General features: G+C 40.0%; 1 protein-coding gene across 1 annotated transcript in view; it reads right to left on the reverse strand.

Moving 5' to 3' along the window:
• Positions 1–12132, reverse strand: part of MSRB3 (methionine sulfoxide reductase B3) — a 203598-nt gene that overhangs the window by 150715 nt on the left and 40751 nt on the right. The window contains exon 2 of the mRNA XM_056130757.1: positions 6898–7023. Coding sequence (XP_055986732.1) covers positions 6898–6973 — 76 coding nt within the window. The 5' untranslated portion in view covers positions 6974–7023. The remainder of the gene's footprint in view (positions 1–6897; positions 7024–12132) is intronic.

A 12132-nucleotide genomic window follows, 5' to 3' on the forward strand; every position in this document is an offset into this window, starting at 1 on the left:
GGGGTGGGGGTTGTTTTGTTTTGACTTGGTTTTGATATTTGGACCACATCTAGTATGGCTCAGATTTCACTCCTGGTCTGTACTCAGAGACCATTCCCAGCACTGCTCTGCTCAGAGAACAGTACGTGGTGTCAGGAATTGAACCAGATTTGGTCACAGACAATGCAAGCCCTTAACCTCTGTACTATCTCTCTGGCCCTGTCATCTGTTTGTTTGCTTTCATATCTTTAGCTACAATATCACTCATTCCTAAAACACCCTAAAGAGAAATTGTTTAACATAAAATGTTCAAAACACAGTCAAACTATGAATTTCACTTTTTATCTTCCCATGTAAGAGTCTCAATAATTTTCACAATTATTTTACCTACATTAAAACTTTCAAAATGCTCCACTCATTCATAAAAAGCTGTAGTTTATATTACATGATATTCTAAGATTTGCAAATATCATTGGCAAAATATCTATCTTTAAGACTTCCAATTTCTATGGAAGAAAATTATGATAAAATATATTTATACAAGATATTTACAAAAGAAGAATAGCCATGTGAGTATCCAATTCATGGACATTGTTAAATATGCCCTAAAGTCAAGTAATAGTAACAATTTGCCATGTACAGCACTAGAGAAAAAGTATAATTTATCGCTGTAATTAGTATAACTTAGACAAATGCTCTCACTGGGCCAAAAGCTACCAAGATATATCGTCTAAGCTACAATTAGACTTTAATTTTTATCAAGCATCGAAACTATGTATGAAATTGCACTTTCTAATCCCTCTTTAGATAATACCTCAGGCTTTATTTAGAGTCAAGGAATTCTAATATTTAAGTGTTGGAAATATTTCTGTCACCACACTTAAGCATATTTTTCTGTAAATTCCCATCCATTAATTAGTACTGAATTTTAAGACTTGATTCAGCAAACGTCAAAAGTTAAAACAAATGACATTTATTAAAATCATAGAATTTCTGGACTGAACAGATTACCTAATTTGAATTCCTTATTTTACAGATAAAGAGACTGAGAAGTTTACTGATATGTTCCAGGTCATACAAGTTAATGACAGAGTTGTGGTGAAAACTTTCTGACTCTTATTTCAGTGCTCTTTTTAATACATAAATACATAAAAAATAACTTTTAGGAATCTAGGAAGATATTTTTGTGGGGAAAAATGACCTCTAATTATAAACATGACTCAACCATAACTCAGATGCACCTAATAAACTCTAAATTAAAATTATACTTTATTAAATAAATAAAAAGTAAAGGAAGTCAAAGCCAAAAAAAAAAGATAGATCACTCTTCTGGGATATGACCTTCATATAGGTCAATCCAGTTATAATCAATTTCAAGAGCCTGTTCCAATTATTTTTTAGTTCTGGAATTATTTTGTATTGAATAATACCCAAAATTAGTAAAGTACCGGCTAGGGAGCAGAAATCTTTTTGATTTACAGAGACTTTGTTGTAATGGGTTTTGACCAGGGAACAGTAAATTAAAGCAAGACTTCAAACTTTCACCTTAATTTCCTATTTCATATCCAATTTTGGCCTCCTCCCTCCCCACTTTTAAAAGTAATAAAGACTAGAATTCCCACTTTAAATTCATCTTCAAACTTTTACATTTTGTTAACTTCATTATTGTTATATATAATTTCTTCAACATTTTATAAGGATAAAATTGTTAGAAAATAGATGCCAAATATTTTGCTAATATTTAACTTATAAAATATGAACATAATGAAAAACTGACTTTCATTACACTTTAAAAATAAGTGGTGCTCTAATGACTAAGGAATTATGTAGTACTAATTTAGGTGATTCATTTATCAAATTAAAATGTGTTTATAAGCCCTAAATAAGAAAGACAGTTTCCCTGGGCTTCGATCAGTACTGGATGGTATGAATAAAAAAATATGTTGTATATTTATAGGACGTGGATTCTGACTGAGCAGAATGTATAAGTAAAATAAAAAAATCAAAACAACAGATTGAGACTATTATTTCTCAAATACAAAGTGCATTTGTGGTTCCTATTAAAGTTGAAATCACTGTCACTGTCACTGTCCTACCATTGTTCATCGATTTGCTCAAGCGGGCCCAGTAATGTCTCCATTGTGAGACTTGTTATTACTGTGTTCGGCATATTGAATATGTCACAGGTAGCTTGCCAGGCTTTGCTGTGCGGGCGATATACTCTCAGTAGCTTGCTGGGCTCTCCAAGAGGGACAAAGGAATCGAACCTGGGTCACCCGGGTCAGCCATATGCAAGGCAAATGCCTTACCTGCTGTGTTATCGCTCCAGCCCATTAAAGTTAAAACAGTTGAATGAAAGATGAGGCATATTTAAATTGTTTTTAAAAGCCTATTGTAAATTTATGTAGTACTGTAAACCAATGGGTAGCACTGTCCTCCCATTGTTCATCGATTTGCTCGAGCGGGCCCAGTAATGTCTCCATTTTGAGACTTGTTGTTACTGTGTTTGGCATATTGAATACGTCATGGGTAGCTTGGCAGGCTTTGCCGTGAGGGCGAGATACTCTTGGTAGCTTGCCGGGCTCTCCAAGAGGGGCGGAAGAACTGAACCCGGCTCAGCCTGGCCAGCTGCGTGCAAGGCAAATGCCCTACCACTGCGCTATCACTCAAGCCCAAACCAATGGGTAAACTGATAAAAAAAAAAGTTTAAGTCTATTGTACTAGGAAAATATAATAGGTATATTGACATAGATATCTATAGTGAACTTTAAGATTTATATATGCTGTTCACTACAAGGACTGCCACTGTTGTAAGCACTTTTCACATCCTAATCTATCTGTTCTCACTTCTACCCTTTCAGATAACTGCTACATTTGTTCCCTTTTAACAAACAAGGCAGCCAGGTCACACAGGTAGTGGAACAATAAAGACAGTTTCAAATTCAGTCTCCAGAATTCACGTGCTTGACTGCTATTCTACAATGGTTATCTTTTGTTTACACCCAGGCTCCTTCCTCAATCCTCCAATATATCTTAAAAAAATAAGTGACCATGATGTTGAAGCAATAGTACAGTGGGCAAAGTGCTTGCCTTGCATGTGGCCAACCCAGATGCAATCCCTGGCACCACATATGGTTCCCAGAGCCACACCAGGAGTCATCCTTGAACACAGAGGCAGGATTAAGCCCTAAACACCACCCACCTCCCCCAATAAAAAATTAAAAAGGAAAAAAGTAAGCAACCTCAATGATTACTTGTTACAAATTATCAAGTATCAAGCTTTGCTCAATTTATCTTGGAACTGTTGCAATATCAAAACTGTAAAGACATATCTGAAATTAGTTTCTTTGCAATATCCTTTAATTCCATCAGTTATAGGCTTAGCCTTCTCTATTTATGACAAATTCTTATTACAAAAACTACTGTTCTCATGGGAGGAGCCATACCACAGTGGGTAGGGTGTTTGCCTTGCATGTGGCTGACCTGGGTTCGATTCCTCCGCCCCTCTGGGAGAGCCTGGCAAGCTACCGAGGGTATCCCATCCGCATGGCAGAGCCTGGCAAGCTCCCCATGGCATATTCGATATGCCAAAAACACTAACAATAAGTCTCACAATGGAGAAGTTACTGGGGCCCGATCGAGAAAATTGATGAACAATGGGAGGACGATGCTACTGTTCTCATACACTGTGAGTGTTTAGTGGAAAATATAGTTATGTACAAACTAAATTAAGTTCAGGTTCCAGCTGCTATGGTATTAACACAGCTGGGGAAATGTTCCACATGACACACACATTACACTGCTGCCCCCATCTACAATGTGGCAGATAAACCTTGGCTGATCTGCAACCTGAATCTCAACTCCACTCCCTTGTCTTTCCAAACTGACTCTGCTGGCCACTGTTAAGGCTCTCACCTTTTGACTCCCTCCAGCCTCGACTCCTCCAATACACTCTGGTGCAGTGCAGAGACTGCAGGGATAGAGGAGGCAAGGGTGTAGAGAAGTGGGCTGCTGCACCCAAGTATCAAGTTTCATTAGCCTCTAAAGTTACCACAAAGAGGCATAACATCTTTCTAAAATCAAAAATTAAAAAAAAAGACATTGGGGCCGGAGTGATAGTAGGGCATTTGTCTTGCACACAGCTGACCCAGGTTTAATCCCTGACTACCCACATGGTTCCCCGAGCACCGCCAGGAGTAATTCCTGAGTGCAGAGCCATGAGTAACCCCTGAGCATCGCTGGGTATGACCCAAAAAGCAAAAAAAAAAATAAAAATAAAAATAATAAAAATACTAGTAACTTATTTACTTTTCAAATATACTTAAGGGTAAATGTCCTAGTCTCCCTTCTAATCAGTTTGGCAACACAGCCTTCTCACAGAAACATCTGGAACCAGCACTTTATCACACAGTAAATCAACAGTGCTCACAAAATGCACATCAAGTTACATTATTCCCCTCTCCATCCCTTCCCCAATACATAAATGTCTTAAGATATCACATGAGGCTCTTCATGATCTGGGTACGTTCCTTCTACACCACTTTCAATTTATTTTACTCACACAAACTAACCATTTTAAATAGCCTTCACTTTTCTAAACATAGCAGACCTTCATGTTTTTGCCATACTGTTTCAGATATTAGAAATCTTTCCTCCCATTTGGACACCTGGCTATTGCTGCTCAAAGACTGGGATTCAGCTCAAGCACAAATCCTAAGAAAGCACTCTTGACATTCTTAAACCTCAAAAACCCTCTCTCCCAACAAAATGTCTTCCCCTAAGCAAAGATCTAGGACCATCCTTATCTGAATTCCTCTAGCATCTCATACGCAAATCTATTTTTATCTAGTATCATCACCATAAGAACCAGTGGTTCTCATAAAGGCCTATCCTGACACCTTGAAGTTGCTTAAGAAATTGGCTTGGGCTGGGGAGATATCTGAGAGGGTTGGACTTCATACCTGGCATACACAGAGCCTTGAGTTTAATCCCCAACATGATCTCCTAAGCATTGCTGGGGTGGCTCTAGTGACACCCAGCATAGCTATACTCTGGCAGTACTGCAGCTAGGGAAAAAAAATAGGATTCATCTTGTTTATCATTCTGTCCCTAGTGCCTCAAACAATGCCTGACACTAATACCCAAAACTCAACAGGCTGGAGTTAAATTCCCTATACCCTAGCTTTTTAAATGTGAGTCAGAGTTCCATAGGGCATCACCTAATTATAATTTGTTCTATAAATTTATAAAATTCCTTTATGATTTATTATCAGTAAATATCTCATTTGTATACACCGATTTTACATACCTACGTACCCGTGGTCAGATAAAAATATCTTGGGCAAAGGGGTCGTGAATTGAAAAAGTTTAAAAAGCCCTCCTCTATACAAAATAAGCATATATGGGTGAAAGAGATAGCTTAATGTGCTTAGCACCTGTTTTGCATGCTGAAGTCCTGGGTTTAATCCATGGTCCCTGAGTACCAGGAGAGACCCCCAAGCACAGAGCCAGATGTAGTCCCAGAGCACCACCAGGTAAGGCCAAAAAAAAAATGGCAGAGACTCATGTAAAGTCATAAAAATATAAATACCAACAATTATGCTCATAGAAATATCTGGCCATGTGATTCACATAATATCTCTATCATTATCACTATTACTATCACCTCGTTGTTCATCAATTTGCTTGAGCGGGCACCAGTAATGTCTCCATTCATCCCTGTCACGTGCTAGTGTAGCCCAATGGCATATTGGGGGCTCTTTCAGGGTCAGGGGAATGAGGACCATCATTGTTACTGTTTTTGGCATATTGAATACGCCACAGGTAGCATGTCAGGCACTGCCATGTGGGCAGGATAATCTCGGTAGCTTGCCAGGCTCTCCGAGAGGGATGGAGGCTTTGAGGGCAGCCTCTAATCACCTTTACAGGTGTTTCCAATCAGGCATATATGCGGGCAGGAGACTCTCGGTAGCCTGCTGGGTTCTCTGAGAGTGAGAACTAGACAATAAGAGGTCAATATTTACATAATAAAATTAAAATATTAAACTAGAGATACAAGCATAAAATATAATTGTGGACTTACATGTTTCATTTGCTTAAAATCAGTTTTTAAGATTAATGGTTCTAATTTAAGAACCAGTAACTCTGTGTCTTTACATGTACAGACACAAGTACACTGGTTGTTTACTGCTGATTACTGGACAACTCAAGGGCTAGTAGTATCAATACTTCCCTACTCCCCCACCTCCAGTGCATATTAACTTTGATTCATCCCAAATTAAAAATAGCCCACTGTTGACTAAAAGCATAAGAAAAAGAAATAGTAAGCCTCTACTAAATTATCAATACCACAGGTTTACAGAATCTGCTTACAACATTTTTTAAAATCCCAGATAAGTGAACCCACAGAGTTCAAACTCATGCTGTCCAAGTGTCAACCACATTCGATCAGTGTTAAGCTGAATGTCTCTTTTTTAACCATATAGACTAACGTGGTTCATTTTAACTATTTTTTTCCTAAAGGGATTATCACATGTGGAGTGAAATGCATTTCTGTCATTTCTAAGATAAGTGTCTTATTTTGTGTGACTTGGGGCCAGTTTCTTACAAAGACTACTGGGAACTTATGAACTTTATGGTTTTCAGGTGTGTAATGGGAATTAATGAGAAGACATCAGGAAATATTAGTGACCATCATAAACTGAACAAGGAAACTGGGCAACACTTTCCAAGATTGTCAAAACTTTGAAAATGAATGTTGCTCAAAGTAGAATGATTTATAACCAATTTCCGTCTTCAGGTAAGGCTCCAAGTGAAAAAAAATGAAATTTAGCAAAGCATGATGGTGTGCCATTTCCTGCAGCAGAAACACCCATTCTGACCAGGGCCCTTACTAAGTATAGTAGAAGCAGCAGCAACCTGAGGGCAGCCCACAAGCTCGTAGGGCCACCGGCTGGCTCTTTGTCACCAGATGCAGCAGGTTGAATGCAGACATCACTGTGATATCTTCACCAACAAAACCAAAGGCAAAGTACGGGGCAAGAGCTGAGTAAGAGAAAAAAGAAAACAAAAAAAAATTAAAACATCACACATGTTAAACACATTCATCGCACAATTGATGTTTACAGTTTTATCAAGGACTGAACACACACATAATGCTAACAAATTTTAAATACCTACTTTTCAGATGGTGACTCACTTTTAACCCAGGCTTTTTTTCTATTTTATGACTAGCATGCACATAAAAATTGCAATGTACTCTGTGAACATATTTTGTAAGAAGCTGAGGAAAGCGATGAAGTTTTAAATAGTTGAAAGGAATTGTCATTTAATGAATTTGACAGAACTTGTCCAGGACCTAACATAAACACTGCATCATTTAATTCTTACAATAAACCTATGAAGTAGGTATTATCCCCCAATACATATTTGAGAAAATCAAAGTTGAAAGGGGCCAAAGACATGAAACATATAGCCAGAGGAAAAAGTCTACAAAACTCTTGTTTAATCTGAATATAAAGTCACATACTTTCTTTATATCATTCTCTCTTCAAAAAATTTTGCAAATTTCTTTCCCTGAAGAAGACTAAAGTGTTCTAACACTAGAAGATTTCCTTTGTTTCATTTTAAAAAATTAGAAAGCTAAATAATAACGGTAACTAGAAGAGTTCACTTTAGGGAAAAAAAGTATTATATTTGAAGCAAGCATAATATGAGCTTTCATTTGATTTTATCTATCATATCAATATCACTTATATTAATAATAGTAAACTAACCTTTAAAAGGCTAGAGTATAATTTAAAGCTTTTGTAAATAAAAAATAAAACAGAATTATTAACAGATTAATCTGAAAAATCATGAGAACGTTAAGTTCAGTGAAAAACTTAGATTTTCTTTAATGTTTATAAAAATTTTAATTGATAAAAACAATTTCAAAAGAAGATGGAAATGCTATAATAAGAATCTGTAATATTTTACTTAAAATTAACATTGCAAGTGACCTTAAGCACTCCATCTCCAAAACTGGATGTAAAATTAATATCTTGTTCACTTCCTGACCCTCGTCTCCCTCGAAATAAAAGTCTGTTCCTGGACTTTCCTGACCTCCTTTAAGAACAAACACATAATAAACAGTAATCTATTTTACCAACTCACTCTGGAGTATATCTGACAGAAATCTGTTTGTATTAACATGCCTGAACTCTGACTTCTCCAAACTAAACTCACTACAAAACTAAAACATTTTTGTGTTACTAACTGGAGACAAAAGGGAGGAAGAGGGAAGGTAAGTATCAGAATGCCCAGCCTGAAAGAACCATTAAACATAAATAAACATGTCATTTTCACGAGTGACTGCAGAGCAGGGAAAAGAGAGCATTCCTTTGGAGCAGACTACTGACTAATAAAAGATCAAAGGTCTGTAACTCACAACACTATAAATAAAAATGTATTTCTTTCTTGTGACCTTCATCCTCAAGAAATAAAGTGTGCACGGTAAATGTAATTACTTAGCCAAGCTGCAGTCTCACTGTGCTCCCAAAGCTGACCATAAATGTCTTCCTCTTCTGTTTCATCAACTGCTGTACCAGGCAGCCTGCGCGCCTACCGATGGCCACAGCCATCTGGCTTATGTCAAAGCCAGCGCACAGGAAGAAAGGGAGTGATGTCACTCTATAGGTCAAGTAAAGAACAAAGATGCATTCTACAATTAAAAGCTGAGGGCCTCAAATACCGGGGTTCCTTCGGCGTGGTATGACTGTGTGATTTAACGTCTGAACTGCACGGTATTTATTTCTACCCAAATGGCCAGTGCTCCATCTAGTGGCAAATTAGTTTTGCCCGGTTTTCTTAAAAAACAAACCCCAAAAAGTGCCATGCTGTCACCAAAGTAGAGCAACTAAGAGAGTGATTACTTTTAAAGACATCTTCAGAAAGCATGATTTGTCCCAATAATTTCCATTTTAAAATCCTTCCAAAGTCATGTTTTATAGGTTAAGACTTCATATAACCTTAATTGTTTAAAGGCTTGTGAAGCATGTAATTTTTCTAAATACATGCAAACTGGCATTACTCATAAACTACCCTAAAAAAATTGGCTGAGATATAAAGTGTAAAAGAGGTCTAAAAAAAAGACATGTGCAGTGGATATCTCAATGAGATTAAACGCATGTTCTCATACTAAACAAAACAATCACAGTTGCTATTTTCTCTAACCTATGACAATGGGAGGGAAGACTCTCCAGAAGAGAAAAATTAGCACTGTAGCACTGTCCTCCTGTTGTTCATCGATTTGCTAGAGTGGGCACCAGTAACGTCTCCATTGTGAGACTTGTTGTTACTGTTTTTTGGCATATCAAATACGCCATGGGGAGCTTGCCAGGCTCTGTCGTGTGAGTGTGATACTCTCGGTAGCTTGCCAGGCTCTCCAAGAGAGAAGGAGGAATCAAACCCAGATTGGCTGCGGGCAAAGCAAATGCCCTCCTGCTCTGCTATGGCTCCAACCCAAAAAGAAAAATTAACAAAAAAAAAACTTTTTTTTTAACTGTTTCCACTTAATTTACATTTGCAAGAAATAAAATAAAATAGTTTGGCAAAGTGATTTTAGAAAACAGGATACAGTTATCTGAAATTGGATCCCCAGTGGATGTGTAAGAGCTCTAAGTCAAACTGCCAGCTTTGAACCCTGGCCCTGCTCTAGGCTAGCTGTGTGATTTTGGGCAAATTGGCTACCATAAGAGACTTTGTTTCCCAACTCTAAACTAACAATAAAATATGTTAAATTGGTATAAAGCACATGAACAACTTGATACATAATATATGTATCAGTAAATTTTATCTATTAAATACAAATATATTTGCTACTGACTTTCAATAGATCGCAGCGAGGGAGCTTCATAGGAAACCCTGACCCAGAAGCAGGTTGTCTAGGAATGGTTTAGCACCAGGTGCCCCACCAACGTGCGTTGCGTGACGGACGAGGGGGCGGCCGCCTTTCCGGCCGCGCCCCGGTTCCCGAGACGAGCGCCTCTCCGCACCGGACCCCGGTCCAGACGCGCAGCGGGGGATGCGCCGGCGAAGGCGCGGCCCGCTGGCCAGACGAGCGAGGGACCGGCTAGCCGGGGCCCACCGAGGCTGCCGCCGCGCTGCCGTATCATTCTGCCTGGGTGGGATTCTGACTTAGAGGCGTTCAGTCATAATCCCACAGATGGTAGCTTCACCCCATTGGCTCCTCAGCCAAGCACATACACCAAATGTCTGAACCTGCAGTTCCTCTGTACTGAGCAGGATTACCATGGCAACAACACATCATCAGTAGGGTAAAACTAACCTGTCTCACGACGGTCTACACTACCTCCACTACCCAGCCGCCGCCACACTCCAGGACGCTTTCCGGACCCGCGTGGCAGCTCCGGCCAAGACTCACGCACGACTGGAGACCCACAGAACAAGATAAGCGGAATTCTCTGAGACCTTGGACTCCAGGCTCAACGGACCCAGGGAGAGAGATACTCTGCTTGCTCCCACCAACCACAGGTGACAAAGGGATTCTAATCAGGAGCCCCACCCTACACTGCCCTGTCTGCTTCAACCAACCACTAGAGACCCGGGGATCGGACTGCACACAGAAGACCCACCCTACCCCTACTGGGACCAGATAAATACCCCACTGGCAGAACTTCACTACCAACACTACCTCCACTACCCAGCCACCGCCACACTCCAGGACGCGTTCCGGACACATCATAAGACACTAAATACCCATCTTCCGGAATTGCCGTACCATATTTGATAGGGTTCAAATATGGTAACACCTATAAGGGCGATTAGAGGTCACCCCAAAAGCCTCTATCCCTCTCGGAAAGACTGGCAAGCTGCCGAGAGTATTCCGCCCGCACGGAAGAGCCTGGCAAGCTATCCGTTGTGTATTCAATACGCCAAAACCAGTAATTACAACTGGTCTCATTCACCTGACCCTGAAGGCTTCACCGACAAGGCAGCACTGAGAAGGATGAGAAAGGAGAGGCCGATAAAATCTCAAGGCCGAACTAGGCTGCCACAACGAAGGAAGACAAAAATGATCGCCTGTACTTTCAATGCACGTACACTAGCATCAGATGCATCCATTGAGGACCTGATGGTACAAGCGCGAATGATCAAGTACAACATCATTGGTCTGATCGAGACAAGAAGGCACGAATCTCACCATGCCGTTTTTGACACTGGAGAAGAATTGTTCCTCGGAACATGCGATAAAAGAGGTGTCAGAGGCGTTGGTGTCCTTGTCAACATAAACTTGGCCATGAGCATTGATTCATTCGAATGCCTAACAACCCGAATCGGACGTTTACATTTGAATTGATGTGGCTCACTGCTGGCAGTTTCTATCTTCATTGTCTACGCACCAGTATCTCATTATGATGAAAGAGAAATTGAGAAGTTCTACATGGAGCTGGAGAAGTTCTATAAAGAAGACCACACCTTCTACAAGATCATTGTGGGTGATTTTAATGCCAAGATAGGACCAAGAAGATCAGCTGAAGAACTTCACATCGTGACCCATGGCTTAGAATGGAACGAACAGGGTGAGAGACTGTCTGAGTTCATCATGTCTACCAAGACCATTCATGGTAACTCACAGTTCCAGAAGGCAGAATCTAAACGCTGGACATGGGAGTCTCCCGGTGGACGATTCCACAATGAAATAGACCACATCATATTCAATCGACGGTTTTGCCTGACTGATGTCGCTGTTGTCCCAAAATTCTGAACAGGATCGGACCACCGTCTCCTTCATGCAAAATTCTACTTCACAGAGCCGGGAGAAAGGGCTGCAAAGTTTAAAAAGAGAACTCCCAGAACGACCACCAACTGGGAGCTCTTTGACACTATTGTGGCAACACGGGAAGAAGATGCCATTGTTGACAACATTGACGAGGAATACGATCGACTGGTTCAGCACCTCCATGATTGTGCGAGGAACGCCAAGAGAGAGATAGCCACAAAAAAAACGCCTGTCTTCAAAAACTCTTGAGCTAATTCACCAACGTGGTTTGGCGCATGCCTCAGGCAACCGCAGCTAACGTCCGAGCTCGCAAAGCAGTGCAGAGATGCGATCAAGGAAGACCTCAAAGAGAGAAGAGCAGCAGTGCTGGT

This window comes from Sorex fumeus, unplaced genomic scaffold, assembly GCF_029834395.1.
Source record: "Sorex fumeus unplaced genomic scaffold, SorFum_2.1 ptg000081l, whole genome shotgun sequence".
Taxonomy (NCBI): domain Eukaryota; kingdom Metazoa; phylum Chordata; class Mammalia; order Eulipotyphla; family Soricidae; genus Sorex; species Sorex fumeus.